Here is a 20835-nt window from a genome sequence, read left to right as displayed (position 1 = left end):
GGGCCGTGAGAAGCTTTAGGGGAAAAAAGCTTTCTGCACAAATTGAGAGCTGGGCAGCTAGAGAGTGGCGGCTGCTGGCCAAGTGCCCAGCTCTGAAGGCAGAGCCACCAGCAGCAGCAGAGAAGTAAGGGTGGCAATACCATACCATGCCACTCATCATATTTCTGCTATGCTGCGGCGGTAGTGCTGCTTTCAGAGGTGGACACCTGGGCAGCAGCCACCGCTCTCTGCTTTGCCTTCAGAGCTGTGTGGCCAGAGAGTGACGGCTGCTGGCTGGGTGCCTGGGCCCGGGAGTGCATAAACTACTACAGACACAAAGAAGGGGGGCATGATCAAATAAGTTTGAGAATGACTGCCTTAGGGTCTGTACATTTTGGGTGTGTAAGGTCAGCGATACTGATGTATTATTTCATGCCATGATATTAAAAGAAGTGTTGATGGAATATTGTAATGGTCTCTCTCTGTCTCATTTATTTCCTCCCTCCTTGAAAGTGTCAGTACTAGTCAATGAGTAGAGCTAAGCTCAGGCATAGAAGTGCTTCTCACATGAAGCCAGATGAAGGGATAAACTAGGATTTTATCCAATTTACAAATGGAATTGGATGCAGAGCTAAACAACTACTGTGCTTATGTTGTGTCCTCCTAAGTAGATGCAGCTGCTGGCTTTTCTACTGCTCACGGTGTGTCCAGGTTGTCAGTGGATTACAATTTGTTAGCATAGATAGGGCACTTGTACATGACATGAAGCTGAAAATGCATTGTGTGTCTACTGTTCCTAAGCACTCTGGAGGAAAACACATAATATATGTGATTTCAAAAGCCACTGTACTCCAAGAGTGAGTGTAAATGCAATATATTCAAAGCACATTAGAGAACTTTAATTATAGATTTAGTAAGTAAGTTACTGTAGTCACAAAGTAGGGCGGCTCTACAAGCTAGGCAGCCCGGCGCTGCCCCGCGAGCGCGCCGCGCCCTCCCCCCCCCCGGCCCGTCCCCTCTCTCGGGGCGGGCGGGCCCGGGGGGCGGGGAGAGCTCGTGCTCGGGTGCGCGGGCGCCTGCACGCGGTCCCCGGCGCCGCGGCCGCGCGCGGACCTGCGCGGTCATGCCTGAGGGAGCTCAAGGGGAGGGGGGGGCGGGGGATCCTCCTGAAGCAGGGCAGGTCCCGGGCTCCGGCCGCCGGTGGACCCTGCAGGCGGGCGCGGCGCCGAGGAGCCAAGCCACGCTCCCTCCCAGGATGCCGCCCGCTGCGCGCTTGCCGCTGGTGCCTAGAGCCGCCCCTGACTGTAGTTTTGTTTTCCCCACTCCCGTTTTCTCTTCCTTCTCTTAAAGAGCTGTCTTAACTACTTCCCTCCCTTATTGATTATCTTTACTAGAGCCCTGCGCGGGACTGTTTCTTTAATTCTGCTTCCGTCGTGCCCTGCAATACCCACTCCCAGCCGCTCCCACATTGTTTCTTGCATTTTTATTCCATTCCCCCCCCCACAAAAACCTTAGATCCCCCAAATCCTGCAAGAGAATCAGATTCTCCTATGCTATTTTTTTAAAAGTTGCTTAATATAGATACAAATGGAATTCAGACACAATTTTTATCACTAAAAGAATAAAACAAATCTTGTTTAAACTATGTAAGAAATACTTTAACTCCTGTTATAATAGACAGCAAATTTCTTTCTATCCCTCGCTTAAGTATTGAAAACTTTATTTAACAAAAAAAGAAAAACTTGCTTTATTTTGCCACAGTCTCTTTTTTTTTTGTCCACCCAATCGCATCCGCAACAAAGTACATTTTACCTTCTTCTGCTATTATGGCAGCAGGTCCTGCTGCAAGGCTCTGGTCTGTACCCCTGCCTTCCACCAAGTTCCTTCCCATTTTCCACTTTAATTTTGTCCCCTCCTAGCCTCCAGGTTAATTTTTATTCTATACAGATTGCTTCTTTCTCTCCTACTTTAATGAAACACACACTCTCACCTGCTTATCTGTCTCAGAGAGCAGATTGCTAGTTGAAGAAGTACTTCACACACCTCTTTATTGACATTTATAGACACATTGCTGCTGTATCAGGTAGAGTAGCTAATCAGCCATAGATCAGAGGCACTGCAATAGCAGTACCAGCAGGGCAAGAGCTACATTTGATCTGAGCTCAAAGAGCCGAGAAGCGATACAATGTACACCTACATTGTACAGTGTAATCAGTTGTGGGACTGTTTTGGACAATGGACACCATTAAAGCACACTTAAAGTGAGGTCAAATTTGGCTCCAGATTTTGGTTTGATAAAATAATATTTTACAGAATATATTTTTTTAGAAATATTTTAAATTTGCAGAGAAAACATTTTAAGAACAAAATAAGATTCCCTTGAGGACTCTGTAATACAGACACAGCACTATTAAACTAGTTCATGAGAACCGTACAGTGACATTGACAAGAAAATAACTATAAACCAAAGAAACACTGCCTAGTTTGTTTTCGTTGTCTACACTGAAAGAAAATTAAAAAGAAAACAAACAGTATAAGTGGAGAACAGTAAAGCATATTACAAAAGTTCTTTCAATGTTAATCCAAATATGATTTTTAACCCGAGTATATTTTAATCTGTAAAATAGCAAACAAAGTTTATTTATTATTGAAGGACTGGGTCCTAGTACATTATACTTTTTTGTGAGAGTTACCCTTAGATCAGCAGTTGAATTGAAATTAATGGGTCTGTTTGGATAGTTAAATATTAATCACATACGTAAAGATTATAGGATCAAGCATTTACCTTTTATTAACTTTGTCTAATAAAAATAATTTAGATCAAGAGACACATTCACTGTTGGATAAGCAGGTCCAACTCAACTGAGCCTTGTCAGGATTCAATTTGTATTCTAATCTAAATAGTTTAAATTAGAAAATTATTATATTTGACTAGGTATTTAATATTTTATAATGTCATAGGTATATTTTTATCCTTTTAGTTATTGCTTTAGAAATTTTTTGGCATCAGAGTGCAGACTCTTTGAGCAACCCTGTGTACTAAATTCTTTCAAGTAGATGTACTCTCTTATGGTACATCAAACACCCCTGAGCTAAGAGGACAATTTTGAGGAAACTTTAAATTCTGTTGTATTGATCAGATGAAAGACAGTGCTCTTAAGAATAGTAGGATTGGCTTTAACCATTTACAGAATTTTGTAAAGTATCCATTCTTCATAGAACACAAGAGAAGCAGAAGGATGCAATGGAAGTACTAGCACTATAAATTAGGCTACTTTCATGTGTTTTCTTTAATGTACAGACTTTGCAGTACTGTATTTTTGTATTGGCAGACTTTCTGGCTTTTATGTCTAGACCGCCTAACATTTTTTTCTGCAGGTTTTGCCACTGTTTACGTTGTACCAATACTTTGTTTCTGAAGTTTGTCGGGACCCGGTTAAATGTATTGAAGGAAGAATCCTCAAGGTAATGTATTAAACTTTCTAGCTGCTACAACATATTACATGTTTGAATAAACTTTTCATTTAACTTTATTACTAAATGAATTGATTTACAATTGCTTGGTATATAACATTGTGCCATGAACTATAAAAGAAATACTTTATACTTGAGTTCTTGTTCAATATTTCTTCTCTCGATGAGCATCTTGATGGAATGAGAGTCCTTTGTGATTGAAATCACTATTATTTTTTATTGTCTTTACTAATCAAGACTCCTACAATAGTAAAAAATATGAACATAACATATTGCCTTCTGAGTCTGGACTTTTTCTTTGGCAAACATTAATTCTTTGAGTGGTGTCCCTGTGTGTGCTCCACTCTAGCTGTTGGTGCATCCCTGCGCCAGAGATCGGAGATTTTTCGCAGCAGTACTCGGTCGGGGGAAGGGCACGCACAGGAGCAGTCTTATGCAGCCGTTGGTGTCTCCTGTAGCGCGCACCCCCGACCGTCCCCTCAGTTCCTTCTCAACCATCCTTGGCTGCAGACCGAGCTCTCCTTGATACTTTCTGGCAGTGCTCTCCTTGATACTTTCTGGAAAAAAAAAAGTTACATAGGAACTTCTTATTAGTCTATACTTAGTTACATAGTTTTGTTAGTTCCTCTTAGAGGTTTTTCTTCAACAAAAAAAATATCTTTACTTAGTTCTCTGTTTACAAATAGCTCCATGGTTTACCACTTCAATTAACTCCCACCCTCATCTATCGGGAAGGGGGGGAAGAGGCTTACTGAAGTCATGCTGGGCTCAACGGGGTTTAAAAGTGTGACTCCTGCCATGAACCAGCACATCCTGCATCCGCTGTCTGGGAGAAACTCAGATCTCCCAGAAATGCATACACTGCAGCAACTTGAAGTCAAGAGCAAGTCACTATAGGGATCTGTTTGAAAATGCTTCTGATGGAGAAATCCCTCCAACTTCAGCAAGAGATGTCCTCCAGGGAGTTTCATAAACCTAGATCCCTAAGCAATGATAAGGCTCTGACTTCCAAAACTATCAGGAAGCGAGCCTCGACCTCTCCACAAGAGACTCTCACAAAAAGAGAGCTTCCCTAGCGAGGTCTTTACCCTCAGTGCTCCACTCATCCAGAGAGAGCACTTATGAGGAACCGGGCTCCTCCGTCCTTGTCCCTCAGTGGACCTCTGCCGAGCCCCAATGTGCGGCACTGGAGTCAAGATGTCTCCTGCTCTTTTTAATTTTTTTTTTAAATATGGAGTGTACATGAATGTGGCTGTCCTTATTCACTTCCTTACTCACTGTCAACACCAATAATGCCATCAAGAACATTGTCATAACTTTTGGAATAGGTTTGTCACTTCATTTGTACTCCTGTTAAAGTTCTTTAAATCTTAGTGTGAGAGCATTTTTACAAATAGCATAACTTGTAAGTGAAAGTGTTCAATTATAGAGTTTGGATAACTCAAGGAAATTATGAGGATTATGGAGAGGGGTGAGTACATTGATTTGGATAACATAGGAACTGACTTGAACTATAACTATAAAGTTCTAACCAAACCTGAAGCCTAATTGATTTTTTTTTTCAGTTTTGGAGAAAGTTTATTTTATTGTTGTTACAGGAGATCTTCAGCTTTTGGGTTCATTTATTCAGTACAAGATATACAGGATAGCTGTCTAGCAGAGAACATTCTCCATTAAATTGTGTCCATTTTAAATGGTCAAACTTTGGGTCAAAATTACTTGACAATTTCCCTTTTAATATAATATATTGTAAGGAAATGGAATGACTAAGAAAAGGCACTAAAACTAAATCTCAGTTTCTTATTTCTTTAAAGATTAAAGTACTTACAGATTTAGGATTTTTTGCGGAGGCTTTCTATGAACTGTGTCTGCTCAATCACGGCGAAAAAATTCCCTGGAAAGTACCTGCAGGCTACAGACTTACTGGGAAAATGATGGTAAAATATGCATGCTTGAATTATATTTATACCCTTACTTGGTTCTCCTTCATAGAATTATAATGATCCAAAACCTTTACAAGCAGTAGAGCCATTACTAGTTCCTGAAATTACGAGTACTCCAGCATCATGCAATAAGTAGTTTAGGTGACATGCACTGAATGAGGGAGAAAACCATTTATTGAACAGTGAAGACAAAAATAAATTTTGAATACCTTCCTTGTTCACTGTGTGTCATCCAGCCTGTACAATGAGTAAGGCAGGCATCTTGCAGGAAGATAGTATGTGAACATGTAGTTTAAGGCTATAGGTGAAATCCTAGCCTTATTTCAGTCTATGGCACAATTCCCACTGACTTCAGTGATGCCAGGATTTCACCCTTTCTTATAATGCATATGCACAAAGGGACAGAGTTCAGGATGTATGTACTTGGGTATCTCTTGATCTTGAAACATTTTATTTTGCAACTTTAACATTCCTTTCATGTAAAAAGAACAGGAGTACTTCTGGTACCTTAGAGACTAACAAATTTATTTGAGCATAAGCTTTTGTGGGCTATAGCCCACTTCTTTGGATGCATAAAATGGAACATATAGTGAGGAGATATATATACACATACAGAGAGCATGAAAAGGTGGGAGTTGCCTTACCAACTCTGAGAGGCCAATTAAGTAAGAGAAAAAACTTTTGAAGTGATAATCAAGATAGCCCAGTACAGGGGCGGGCACCGGGCACCAGCGGGCGGGGCGGGGGGCTGGGCGGGGTGCCTCGTCATTTGGCTCGGTGTGCATGCGCGGCGCATGCCGCGAGGGCGGGCCGGAGCCGGGACGAGCGCGCAGTCATGCCTGTGCCGCCGTCCCGCCGTCCGCCCGTCCTCCCGCGCTCGCTGCTGCGGCAGGCGGCGGCGTCCGTCCGCGTCGGGTGCCGTGGCCCTGCCGCAGGGGGCCGCGGCGGGAGCCCGAGCCAAATGCCCCCTCCTCCAGGGCAGGGAGCGGGAGGAGGGAGGGGACCGGGACCGGGGGGGGGGGGCGGCGGCAGCGCTCCGCGCTGCTTGGGGCAGCGTGATTTGTAGAGCCGCCCCTGGCCCAGTACAGACAGTTTGATAAGAAGTGTGAGAATACTTACATGGGGAGATAGATTCAATGTTTGTAATGGCTCAGCCATTCCCAGTCTCTATTCAAGCCTAAGTTGATTGTATCTAATTTGCATATCAATTTGAGTTCAGCAGTTTCTCATTGGAGTCTGTATTTGAAGCTTTTCTGTTGCAAAATTGCCACCCTCAGGTCTGTTATTGAGTGACCAGACAAGTTAAAGTATTCTCCTACTGGTTTTTGAATGTTATGATTCCTGATGTTAGGATGGGGCCTTTGGGGAAGGGGTTGGAATGGGGGCAGGGCAGAGGTGGGGGCAGGGTGGGGCTGGAGGCGGGGGGGTGGGGTTTCGAGCACCCACAGGCGGGAGCAAAAGTCGGCACCTATGCCACCAGTGTTGTTGAGACCAGAATCGGGACTAAGGAAAACTGATTACAAAGAAGCTGAAAATATACAAAATGTCAAAAACACAAATAATCTAAAATAAAGGAGAAAAAAATCTTCCTTTCCCCATTTTAATGTGTAGTAATCTTAGGTTTCATATGAAACGTTACTTAAATGAAAAGTGTTTGCACAGAAAGATGATCTTATTTAAAATTGCCAGCATTTCTTTCAAACAAATGCCATAGGAAGACACTTCATGGGTTAAGAAGCTGAAAGTCTTGCAAGAGTAGGATACCAATGTTGTTTCCTAAAGAGAGTGAACATATTGCACCCCCACTAGATTGGGCCTTAGAGGACACCAGTACCATTAGTGGTATTTTCTTCGGCCCTCTGGGAACCTTCATTATTCAGAGCAGCACTTAAACATGTGCTCAGCCACACTGAAGTCAATTGCATTAGAACACATGCTTAAATCCGTTTCTGAACTGAGGCTTATATGACAATATAGCATGTGACACTGTACCGCTACATGGGTTTCCCCCAAGTTCCTTGTAAGATCATCAGCAACTCATTCATCATTCATTGTTACATTTATAATTACAGTCTTTTCAGAAATTCAACTCATCAAACCCCCTCCTGTCGAACGCAAACTTACAGGTAAGAAAACAACTTTGTCTCATAGAACTAAAATATTAGTGCAGAGCATGACTTTTCACCTGCATAGTACCTCTTAGAGTCAATAGGAATTATGTGACCTGGAGAATATACCTATTTCTGTGCTTTCTATACAACTTTGTATTGTCCATTATATGCCTCTGTAAATGTTTCCTTTTATTATTATTATTATTAATAATAATAATACTATTAATTTTGTGTTAATAACACTCTTTAGCACTTCATAAACATTAAATTTCACAACAGGCCTCTTTGGATAGAGGTTAGTGTCACTCTGCCTCAGTGGGTCATAACTGAGAATACCAAATTCAGGACAAATGCTAAGAAATAGGGCAGACACACTGCAAAACTGGTTGTTATTCTTCCATGAGAAATACCAAACAAGCGTCAAAAGTAAATTTCTGTCTTACTACACTGGCTAACAAGAAGTCAGAAATGCAGCCTCCTTAGGTATTGCAGTCCTTGTTTCAACTCCCAGGCACTAGACTTAACGATGAGTGGTTATTTAAAACCAATTTAATCAACCACAGGGCTCTTCTGATTCCAAAGGACCAGCCACATGCCCAGGTCAATATATAACTTGGATCTTACCCTATAATCATGCTGTTACCAGTCCTTTAGTATCTAATATCTAAAGGTTTATTTATAAGAGAAAAGAAGAGAGAGTTAAAATTGGTTAAAGGAATCAAATACATACAATAATTACAAAGTTCTTGCATCAGGCTTGAAGCAGTGATGAAAAAAAACTGCTGGCTTGTTAAGTCTCTGGTTGCTTCCAAATGATTGGAAGGTCTTCAGTCCTTTGGTTAGAATACTCCCATTAGTATAGGTTCATAGTCCAGAGAGCAGAGCAGGAAAGAGGCCAAAATGGAGATGTTTCCTGGGCCTTTTATACTTTCTGCCATATGTTGGGAACTTCATTCTCGCAAACAAAGCCCTCTGCACAGTTGTGGAAAAGTACAGCCACAATATGTAGTCCAGAGTCACATGAGCTGGTCACATGCCCTTGCATGCTTCGATGAGTCATAGCAGGGGCCATTACCTATATTCTGAGTGGAACATCCACAGGAAAGTCCATCAGGTGGGAATAAGCTTCTTCTATGGCCCATTGTGTTTGTTGATGGGCTATCAACTTGAATATTCCATTCACAATGGTCTGGCTAGATTGGATGTAAACCACCTTGTGGGTGTTACCCAGGAGCAAACACATTTGAAATACAGGTACATAGTCAATATTCATAACTTCATGAATACATGCATGATACATATGATACATGCATACTGTAATGGGGCGACGACTCACTGGCACGGCATCTCCTGCTGGTTGTCCAGGGAATTAGCTCTTTTCCAGCTCGGAGCTCCCTCTGCAGGCCGGTTGATGTCTCACCTGCCCCTGGCCCCCATGTCCCTCCCGGACCCCGGTGCTCTTTACCCAGGGGTTCTCCCCATTGTAGCAACCCCCAATCTGGGTTTCCCCACTCAGGGGAACCCCTAACCACTATCTCCACCTCAGTATAAGGCTACTGCCAGTCACCATCTAGCCCCCGTTCACTGGGACAGACTGCCGTTTACAAGCCAATCATCACAGGCAAGTGGGGTTTGGATCTGCTGCCTCGGCCTACCCCTGGGCTGCCCTCTGCAACCCTCAGTACCCTTCTGGGCCTTTAACAAGGCCTACAGCCTGGGGGGTTTCCAGGCCAGAGCTCCTCAGCTCCTCTGGCCTTCCCCCAGCCCTGCTCTACTCTAGGCACTCTGTTCAGCTCCCAGGCAGCCAGGCCCATCCCTCTCAACAGCTAGAGAGAGACTGTCTCTGCTTCTGGCCCACTGCACTCTTATAAGGGCCAGCTGGGCCCTGATTAAGCTGACTGCAGTTGTGGCTGCTTTCTCAATCAGCCCAGCCTTTCCCCTGCCACAGTCCTCTCCCAGGGCTGTTTTAAGCCCTTCAGGGCAGGAGCGGAGTAACCATCCCACTACACATATACATAGGATAATCATATTCAACAAATCATAACTTTTCCATTGACACCTTACATGACATACTTTGCACAAGATTTGTTGCGATTGTATAACAGTGGTACCAACAATAATATACATGGTCATATTTTAATCATATAACATTACAGTTAGTATTATTATTGCCAGTTTATCAAATGAGAAAACTGACAGAGATTTGACATGACCAAAGCAGGAGAATCTCCACAGGATCACCGTGGCTCTATTTTGAGATTTGATGTAGTTAATTCTTCTATTTATACTTCAAGGTACTATATTCAGAACCTCTTCTAGCTTTGTTATTCCTTTCAGTGCTGTCTTATATGTTTTTCTAATGGCAGGGTGGATATCTGAAATCTATATATAGAAAAATATGGGAGGACACAGAATCCATAGTCTACATAATGAATTGCCCATTCCTAATTTTAGTGAAAGTTGCATGGTAGCTATTTACTTATCTTTTAGTTTCCAGAGTTTTAACATTTTCTCTCCCTAGTGTTGTGTACAAGATCCAGAGGGAAACAGCCAGTTGAATATACAGGAGAAACAGTGAAACTGATGCTACACAAAGTTCTGTCGATGCACTATGTAAATAAGTAAACTTTAATGTACAGTAAGTTTACATATCACTTGTAACAACAGTAGGTTCGTAGACAGAAGCGAGATTTTTTAATTGACGGCGTCTCTTTTGTTAACTCAATTTATTCAAACTTTTGTCTGAGTAATGGTTTGAAAGTACATGTCCCATCTTGGTCTACTGGTTAGAGCACAGAGCCAATATTTTCGGTTTCTATAGTTGGGTCTTGCCTTTAGTTTCTGTGTGATCTTGGGGAACCATTTATCCTTCCTGTTTCTAAGTTTACCAATCTAAAATGAGGATATTAAAAGTCAATCTTCTTGAAGAATGATTAAAGGATATTTGTAAAGTGTATTGGGATTGTCTGATGGAGGGCTGTGTAAGTACCAGAAATATATTTTCATGTTTTCCTTTCTCAACAGCATGGGTGAAATCCTAGGCCCAGTAAAGTAAGTGGAGTTTTGCCATTGACATCAGTGAAACCATGTAGTCACACCCTGGTTGGAAAATCTGATGATATTCAAAATTAATGTATTATACAGAAGTGCTGATTAAATTGTTATGGCAAGGGTCACCAGATGGTGCTGTTACATACAGTGTTATACATTCGTTTGGATACTATGAAAACAGTGTTCAGTTTTAATACCAAGAGAGATAAATATCAGAACTGATTAACTCAGTTCTAAGATGGAGCCTCCATGATTCTATGGGCATTCTTCTGCTTTGGTCAAGTCACATCTGTATGTGTCAGGTTTCCTGTCTAAAAAATGGTGATAATAGTACTTACTTCTCTCTTCAGAGGTCTGATTCGAAATTTATGAAGTGCTAAAAAGTTATAATTATTATTAGTAATAATTAAGGAAGCATTTACAGAGAGTAGAGTGGAAAATACAAAGTTGTGTAGCAAGTACAAGGTATTGTTAGTTTTGTGATGCAGGGTTTTTTTTTCCTGAGGGGTTGCAAATAATGTGAGTTTGCTCCCTGCCTTAATCTCTCTAACAAGAATCAAGACTTCGGGCAGAGTTGGGATTTTGGCTGAGATTACTGATATAGAGGTTTACCTGTATACTATTTGTGACTTCTTCTGTTCAAGGCCAGGTATATACTTTGTAAATAAAACAAATTAAGAAAGTATTCAGACTGTCATTGACTTTCTCCTTCAGCGGGAAAACTTACCTGCCAGGCCCTAACATGTGCGATCACTTGGCAGAAAGACATTATATTAGGGAAGAAAAACACCCATTCCTCCATGGTGACAAATATTATATTATCTAGTATGAGTCATATCTATTTGTATTTTCATGAATGTCATTAATAGACGTGGAGTACACATTTCTGTTATTGAATTCAAATATGGTGTTTAGCATGTAGTTGCATATTAATTCGAATTATTAACTTTGCTTGTAGGTACTGGAAGACGTATTTAATTGGAGTCTACCTCCAGCTGTGGTTTCAATGTGTGATCAACAAATCATGAATAAATTAACTTTGGCCAAAATGCATTTTATCATTTGTCTTTCGGCAACAATAAATAGTATTCCTGAAAAAGTGATGAAAACAATTTATTCTATGGATAACACTAGCTTAAAAAAGCCAAGCAGAATCGTGGAGTCAAGCATAAAAAGTAATTATTATTGTTGTGGAAAAGTCTGATTATCATCTGATTTTATTCTCCAGCTTGTTTCATGTATAACTCTATCATTTTTAACATGTGTACACATTATACTGATGCATTTTAAAGAATATTCATATTATGTCTTGCTGAAAATGTAAATGTTTATTTTTATTTTAGAAAGTTTGAATATATAAGTTTTCAATTTTTTATAGTTAAAATTTCATATTTAAATTTTATTTAGAATTTCCTTTCATTCTTACTTGTTTTTATAGATACATTATTGTTGGTGGATCCTATGGGTTTTTGGGCTTTGTACTGTTTTAACATTTCCTGATCACTGTCTTCCAAATGAGTATCTATTTTTTCATCTTGGGAGATGAATGACTGGCTTTCTTTGATTTTCTTTGTAGTAAATTACCCACCAGAAGATACTCTTCAGATCACATTGTGGTCACTTACTTATTTTCCCTTTATAGTCAGAATGCTTCACTTATTACTATTAATTATATATATTGTGGAACCTCCCAAGATATGTTGGGGCCGTCTCCAAACATAAGAGATAGTCCAGGTCCCAAAGATCTTACAGTGTAAAAAATTGATGACAGAGAAGTAGATATGGGAACAAACAAAATGGTCAGAATGAGGAGAAATATATGTTATTTTGTTCCAAGGATTGTTGGATTTAGTTTGTTATATATAAACTATGCTTAACTGCTATATTCTTCCTTATTGGCAGCTGCAGGCTCAGGCCTTTTCTTCATGGGGCTAGCTCTGGTGGGATTGGAGGCTTTTCCACATTCTCCCTCTTCCCCCAAAAAATAATCCCCCAATCTCTAAACGGAGAGCCCTGTAGCTGCAACTGAGATGTGTGAAGTGTAAAAAGTTTGGCAGGATGGTAGAACAAGTGTAAATAAGAAATGTGTTTGAGAAAAATCATGAATATTCAGTGAATAGAAAAATAAGATAAATTCTTCAAATTATTGGGAATTATTTGGTCAACTCTGCTCCTTTGTAACTTGAAGTCTTTCTTGGAATTTAATTGCTATCCTTTGCTTTTAAAATTTTTTATTTGCCAGTTAATGCAGAAGTTACAAGACACCAGGAACAAAGCAGCAGCATTGTGCAACTGGTCAGATGCAAAGATGAATTAAATATGGCTATGCTAAAGGTAATTTTGTTGTTTAGGAAACTAAACTTAGGAAACAGTTCACTGTTCATCAAATGATATATTTCCTACGTAGCAGAAATAATACTGTGGGGACTAGATGATGTAGGGAACTGGAAATGAGTTAAAGAGTCTCTACTTTCTAGGTCACTGGTTCTAATGTGACCCAAGCAGTTAGTGGCTATAGGTAGGGTCCTTCCAATTTCATGGCCATGAAAAACATGTCATGGACTGTGAAATCAGCACTCCCCCATGAAATCTGATCTCTCCTGCTGCTGGGAGCCCATGGCTCCTCGCTGCTATTCCGGCTGTGCTGGGGAGGGACAGGAATTGTCCTTCTCTACACCCTTACTTCCATGGAGCAGCAGCCCATGAGCTGGGCTCCAGGTTTCCATTCCACACCCCACACCCCCGGCGGCTTCTGCCTCAGCACCAGGCACCAAGCTCGGGGCTTCCTCCTGGAGTGGCTCTTGCCAGTCTGGGGGATTTCCCTTCCAGCGGCTACAGCTGGGGCAGCCTGGGCTCTGGGCTTCTGCTCCCACTAGAGTTGCTAACTTTGTACTCACACAAAACCAAACACCCTTGCCCCACCCCTGCCCCACGGCTCTTCCAAGGCCAAGCCCATGCCCCACCCCTTCTCCAAGGCCCCACCCCTGCTCACTCCATCCCCACCCCGTCACTCGCTCTCCTCACCCTCACTCACGTGCTCATTTTCACCAGGCTGGCTCAGGGGGCTTGGGTATAGGAGGTGGTGAGGGTTCTGGCTGAGGGTGCAGGCTCTGGGGTGGGGCCCAGGATGAGGGGTTTGGGGTGCAGGAGGAGGCTCTGGGCTGGGGGGTAGGTCCGAGGGGTTCGGAGTATGGGAGTGGGCTCTGGGCTGAGGCAGGGGGTTGGGGCATGATGTGGGGTGATAGCTCTGGCTGAGGGTACAGACTCTGGGATGGGGCTGGGGATGAGGGGCTTGGGGGATAGGAGGGTGCTCCAGGCTGGGACCAAGGGGTTTGGAGTATGGGAGGGGCTCTGGGCTGAGGCAGGGGGGTTGGGGTGTAGGGGGAGGTATGGGCTCTGGGCTGGAGGTGCGGATTCTGGGATGGGACCAGAAATGAGGGGTTCAGGATGCGGGAGGGGGCTCCGGGCTAGGGCAGGCAGTTGGGTTGGGGGTGAGGGCTCTGGCTGGGGGTGTGGGCTCTCATGTGGGGCCAGGGATGAGGTATTTGGGGTACAGGAGAGGTCTGAGGGGTTCAGAGTGTTAGAGGGGGCTCTGGGCTGGAGTAGGGGATGTGGGTGCAGGATGTGTGTGAGGGCTCTGGCTGGGGGTGCAGACTCTGGGGTGGGGCTGGAGATGAGTGGTTTGGGGTGTTGGAGGGTGCTGCAAAATTGCCACCTTCAAGTCTGTCACTGAGTGGTTAGAGAGGTTGAAGTGTTCTCCCACTGGTTTTTGAATGTTATGATTCTTGATGTCAGATTTGTGTCCATTTATTCTAACCACTCAGTGACAGACTTGAAGGTGACAATTTTGCAACAAAAAAACTTCAAAAACAGACTCCAAAGAGAGACTGCTGAACTTGAATTAATATGCAAATTAGATACAATTAACTCAGGCTTAAACAGAGACTGGGAATGCTTGGGTCATTACACTAATTGAATCTATTTCCCTATGTTAAGTTCTCTTCACACTTTCTATGAGTCATCTTAATTATCACTTCAAAAGGTTTTTTTTCTCCTGCTGATGATAGCTCATCTCAATTAATTAGACTCTTCCTGTTAGTATGCATACTTCCACCTTTTCATGTTCTCTGTATGTATAAATATCTCCTGTCTGTGTGTTCCATTCTATGCATCCGAAGAAGTGAGCTGTAGCTCACGAGAGCTCATGCTGAAATAAATTTGTTAGTCTCTAAGGTGCCACAAGTACTCCTGTTCTTTTTGAGAGAGAGTAGTCATTCTAGTGTCAGTCGACTGTTCTCTCCTTGCAAATTAATCATCCTCTACCCATGACCCTTTACCCTGGAAATCAGGCTATTGCTTATTACCTTATCTAATTGTTTATTGCTTATCTTAGATATTAAGACTCATGATCATGGTTTATCCCAATCTCTAACCATTCAGAGGTGGGAGGGCAAATTATCCCTCATTTGCTCACTGCAGGGTTCTTACACCTACCTCTGACATGATTGGCCACTATCAGAGACAGACTAATGGTCCAGATGAACTTTGGGTCTAATTCAGTAGGGCAATTCCTATGTTGCTTAGTTGGCAACTAGAAAGTAATACTATGCTGCTCCATACTTGAAAACATGCCACATATAATATTTAAACAAGTTGGAAGAGTGCTCTTCTTTTAAAGACTGCAAATCACTTGAGAGGCATAATATAGGTTTGACACTTCTGATGTTTCCGTTGAGCCCTATCATACCATGGATTTTTAAGAGAAACCTTTTGAGGTCATTGTGGAGTTCTGCTTAAAAACGGATGGCATGACATGTTCCTATGACTTTTAACTAAACTCTTCCTTGAGTCCTGAGGTTGACAAGTTTTAGTTTAAAGTGAAATTTCTTTCTGATCTGGTTTTTCCAAGGTCTCCTGCAGCTTTACTTAATGTGAATCTGAGGGCCTGCAAACTACTCAGGGGCTTTCAGTATATATACTGTACTCATTAATTATAATGAGGTTATATTTAGAAAATAATAGGTTTCTTTTGATATGAACAAATGCTCTTTTATTATTTTATTTACAGTTGAAAATTACTGAATCCTGAACTGTAACTATGATATAAAGATAGTAATGAAAAATGTTTAATTGAATTATTTCTAGTTGTATTTTATTAAGATACACAGTACTATATCTTCTGGTGTACTGTGCTTAGAGTCATAAATTACAATATTACCAGTTTAGTATGCAGTGCTACTTCCTGTTCTTCGAGTTTAAAACCAGATTAAAATAATAATCTTGCTTACAGAAATAGTGCCTTGTATTCATGTTGGCCTATTTCAAAGTATGGGAAGTCCTGGACAATAACAGAGAACTTTTTAAGCAACTTTCTATTATTTGTATTATTTCTTGAAATTACATGATGTTGTGATGTTCTTCTCTTAGGGGATTTTATTGACAGAAACTGAAGAAAGGCTTAACTCTCTTGTAGCCAACATACAGACTGAATATGATGGGAAGATTTCTCACTGTTCTGCTGTAGAATTAGAGACTGTTATTGAGGCCAAGCTTCAGCTTGCAGTTATTTCTCAGCAGAGACATCAAACTGCTTTCAGGTAAATACCATCATAGCCAGAATACATTGCAGCTTGCTGAATGTAAGATTAAAAAAACAAACAAACAAACAAAAAAAACCCCAAATAAACCCTACAATCCTCTTTGGTTTCAAAGATACTCATATATTTCAAACCTTAAAAGCTACCCGAAGTAACAACAATAATTGCCTGTCTATACCGAAAGAAGGACAGGAGACATTTGATATGATTTTAATTAGGCTGCAACTTTATTATTAGATGTTTGGAATTACCTGGCAGATAAAAGTGTACAGTGCAGGTAACTCCATGATCATCTCAATATCGACCTGGGGGCTTCCGCAAGTCTACCCCCATTTTTTCCATCCAGACCCCCCAGCCAACCCATTGCTGGGAGCTTATCACTCCCCAAGAAGTTGGGGCTTTTGCCTTTTAAGTTATAGTAGCCTGGAAATACTTTGCATCGTTCAGAGGATATGTTTCTGTGCAATATCACAGAAAAGCAATAAGATTTCAGAAATGTGGTGAAAGATGGGAAGGCTGGAAAAATACATCTAACTCATATGGTGTAATGACACATGTGACACTGTTGCTTGGAACTCTGATTCAGTAGAAAGTTGGAGACAGCTGTTACAAGGAGCACATTCTCTGGAGGATGGGCCCTATGTTTTGCTCAAGAGCTTTTGTTAGAAAAGATTTTCCCACTAGATCAGTTTCCCAAACATTTTTCTGTCCTGAAAATACCTTCATTCTTTTGACAAAATGTGGATTTCCATCTATATCTGCAATTATTGGAGATTAGTTTTCAGTCATAAAATATCAGTGTAGCTGGTAAGTCCTCTCTTTTTCAAAGAACACTGTTTAATTAGAGTGTTGACAACACTCATATTTTTTCCTAATGCCCTAACTGCTAGAACAAGAGGTTGCGCAAGAATCCCAGTTTTTATGTTTTTTAAAAATGAAGTTTATTGCCCTTGTGGTTGCAAGGAAAATCTTGAAAATGTAACCCAAGTGCACCCTCCAGTCTCAGAAACCAGAAGGCAAAGAAAAAAAGCCCATCATTTATTATTTTCAACCCAATCTCATGATGTCGGGGTGGGGTGGGAGTGGGGATGGCTGACTGATGATTTTTGAACACTTGGTGTTCACAGTACTGTGGTTAATAGAACACTGGGCCTTGGGTTGCATGTATGTGCTTCTCAGTGTGCCTGTTATAGCCCCTTTATATTAAAGAACAACTTCCAAATACCATGTGATTGCTTACTGGAGACTATGTAACGGAAGTCTCTTGATTCAATCTTGGAAAGAGAGAAGCCTCTCCACAGGGACTTGGCAAAAGCGTGAAGTATAGTTACAAATGGGTACCAAGGAAGAAGGGTGTGTCCTCTCCTTTCCTAGCATGCTGAAAGTGGGACAGCCTCTATTAACAGGTTTTTCTTACTTTAAATCTTTTTGCATATGCTGTTTGTTTATAAAATTGACCCTGAGGAAAGAGATGTGAAACTGAACTTTAGAGTTTGGGTTTTATTTTAACTAACTTGGTTGGTGACTCTGCCCATTGGCTTACACACTCTTATGTTTCTTTGTAGTGGGTTGTGTCTCTTTGTAGAAATACTCTTCAGTATTCCCTCCCATTTAATTGCATCTCCTGTAAATTCAGTATCAGAGGGGTAGCCGTGTTAGTCTGTATCCACAAAAACAACAAGGAGTCCGGAGGCACCTTAAAGACTAACAGGTTTATTTGGGCATAAGCTTTCTTGGGTAAAAACCCACTTCTGCACCTGAAGAAGTGGGTTTTTTACCCACAGAAGCTTATGCCCAAATAAATCTGTTAGTCTGTAAGGTGCCACCGGACTCCTTGTTGTTTTTGTACATTCAATATATGTTATAGATACACTTTTTTGTATTAATTAAGCAAAATCTAGTCTATAACTGCTGGTTCACAATCTGAAATGGTCTAGACATCAGAAAGATTACATGAAAGCATAAAATGGTACATAATTTTTGTTGTTTAACAATATGTTCCCTATTAGTGCTGCTTTAGCTTTCTCTGCAATTCGACTTCTTCAGGATGCAAACATTTTCAGGAAGAATGTTCCACATATTCAGTTAAATATGCAGCAAACAGAGCATCAAGTATGTACTGATACAGATTCTACTTTTTAAATTATTGTTTGCTTATATGTAAAGTCTTGCATCAAAATGTCAAATTAAGCACGCTGCTGAACCTCTTTTAGAAATGCTAGTGCGGTGATCGCCACTAATGCATTTATCTACAGCTATTAAGCAGTGGTATCTGAGGTATTAAATTTACTTTTAGTCTTAGTATAAGAGAGGTCTGGTATATCTGCTAACTCTGTATGGTTACTGTTGTTAAATGTTGACTTTTAATTGCCATCATAGAAGTTAATATGCTGTGGGAGTATTATAAATGCAATTATAAATGCAAGAGTATAAAAATCCAGGATTTTCTTTTATACTGTAAAATATAGATTTGAACTTCAAACCTCTTCACACACTTTTGGATGCTATATAATAAATACGTGATTGACTTTACTATACGTAAATTGTCTGAGCAAATGTATTGAGTAAGAGCATTTCACTATAAAGCCTGACCGAGAAGTACACATCACCACTGACATCTAAAATTAGTAAAGTGTCTGATCGGTTCTCCTAATTTCTAAGGTCAGAATCCAGCCTTGTAGCTAATTTTCTTCATTGGTTGCAAACATGCAAGCCATTTATTTTGAATGGTTGTTACTAAAAGCAGAATGTGAGCTGAAGTATATAATTGTGATACTGGCTAAACGGCAAACTCTGGCCATGCTCATCTCTTGTGTTCTGATGGCACAAGCTATTGATATCTGGGCTGCAGAACTGTGTCTCAGAAAAGCTACTTGTAATGGATTGGAGGTGGTATAGAAGGTTCGCTTGGGAACCTGAACTCTCTGTGGTAGGTTTTGTTTTGGAAGACAACTGCTTGAGGTGCCTTAGACATTTGAAATGTTAGAATTAGTCTCAGTGGAGTAGTGGGCAGAGTGCAGATGAGGTGATCAAAAGTATATAACAAATGCTCTTTATCACATGGTCCTTGAATTTATCATGTGCTCATCACCGGCACATATTCTACACATATTACGTATTTATTTGTTCTCACATTACTACAGTTTAATTTTCATTGTAGATTTCATTATTTCATCGGGTTTTAACTTAATAAATCATAAACTGACATCTGTAATAAAAATGATTGAGCCAAACTGAATAAACTTTTAAGTATAACTATGCTATTTTTTAAATATTTGTATTATTTTGATTTATATTATACTAACAAATACCTAAACTTAACACTGCATTGTTTGTATTAAAGTAGTTTATTCACAGAATAACTTTTTTATTGATTTTGGAAATATGACCAGGATTCTTATGTAGACAGTACTCAGCTGCCTTGCAATGTAATAGCACGAGAACATATGAACATACGTCTGTGGCTGAGATGTCGCATGGCATTAGTGACTGCACTAACAGCACAGATCCGTGGCATTGGTGATATGAAAGGTACTGTTGTCTTTGCTTTAGTGTTTTAGATTGTAAGCTCTTTAGGAAGGGACCATATGTTCTTGGGTGTCTGTATAGTGCCCAGCATAATGGTCCTCTTATCCCAATCTCTACTACAGTACAAATAATAAAAACATTAATGTTAGAACTATCAATAAACAACTGTTTATACTGAATTCAGACAATACAGCCAAGAAAATATTCTATTGCTGAATTTGGTCTTTCCCTGTAGTTTATAAAGTATAAGCCATTAAATCAAAGAAGGCTCATTTAATGCTCATTACCTTCTGAAAAATCAAGTACGTAATAAAAAAATTGATGTGCTTTAAAGCAATTAAGTTAAATAGTCACACTTAATTTTTAAAATTTATTACTGCTACATATCTCTATTTTGAACAAACCTCAAATACTCCTCTGCTGTGCTGACTTTATATATCTCCCATAAATGGAAATGTTCTGTTCCCGTTTCTTTTATTTCCAAGCATTTGAGCATGACAGTATAAAAATACTTTATGCCACTAATTGCACAAAATTGCTAGGGAATTTTTTTTGTACATAAGATTGTTAGTTAATATTTCATCAGTTACACAGTTATGTACTGGTGTTAACTATATTGCATTGTGTATAAATGTACAAATTAAAATATGTGTTAAAATTATGTATTTATAATTTATATATAATTATGTGTTCTACTTCCACTCTGAAAGGTGACTGTAAAACAGGAACATTTATTGTGTCTCATTGATTCCAGACTGAATTTTTTTAGTTGTAAACTGAGCTGATGTTTTTCCTACTTGAAGTCCTACAAGCTTAACAAGGGCTCTGAAGCTGTGGTCTTTCTGGTGTGAGTATCATCTCTACTCACATAGACTGGCAGGCCAACGCTGCTCTAAATTGCACCTGTGCAGCCCCTATGAAGGTTAACTGAGTTTCAAAGTTGTAACTGACAGAAGATTTTGAAGACAATAGTGGAGTTGAGCAATTACAATAGTGTAATTGGAAAGTATCCTCAGGCTTGCAGAATCTTCATTACTTGTATTGATGCCTCAGAAGAAAAGAACCCAATTTCTGTGTGTTGGCAATGCTGACAATTTGAAAACAAACCATTTTTTCTTGGAAATTGAACATATTTGATATAGAAATCATTGA

General features: G+C 40.4%; 1 protein-coding gene across 13 annotated transcripts in view; it reads left to right on the top strand.

Moving 5' to 3' along the window:
- CFAP54 (cilia and flagella associated protein 54) overlaps positions 1-20835 on the top strand; it is a 223036-nt gene that overhangs the window by 138846 nt on the left and 63355 nt on the right. For all 13 annotated transcript variants that reach the window (XR_005592555.1, XR_005592556.1, XM_039519521.1 and 10 more), the window contains 8 exons: positions 3358-3444; positions 5268-5390; positions 7469-7522; positions 11517-11733; positions 12801-12892; positions 15986-16155; positions 18165-18267; positions 19548-19686. Coding sequence is in view for 11 of the 13 variants with exons in the window: in XM_039519521.1 (XP_039375455.1) it covers positions 3358-3444; positions 5268-5390; positions 7469-7522; positions 11517-11733; positions 12801-12892; positions 15986-16155; positions 18165-18267; positions 19548-19686 (985 nt within the window). In the remaining 2 variants the exon portion in view is untranslated. The remainder of the gene's footprint in view (positions 1-3357; positions 3445-5267; positions 5391-7468; positions 7523-11516; positions 11734-12800; positions 12893-15985; positions 16156-18164; positions 18268-19547; positions 19687-20835) is intronic.

This window comes from Mauremys reevesii, linkage group 1 (assembly GCF_016161935.1).
Source record: "Mauremys reevesii isolate NIE-2019 linkage group 1, ASM1616193v1, whole genome shotgun sequence".
Lineage (NCBI taxonomy): Eukaryota > Metazoa > Chordata > Testudines > Geoemydidae > Mauremys > Mauremys reevesii.
This window is presented reverse-complemented; position numbering and strand designations above follow the sequence as displayed.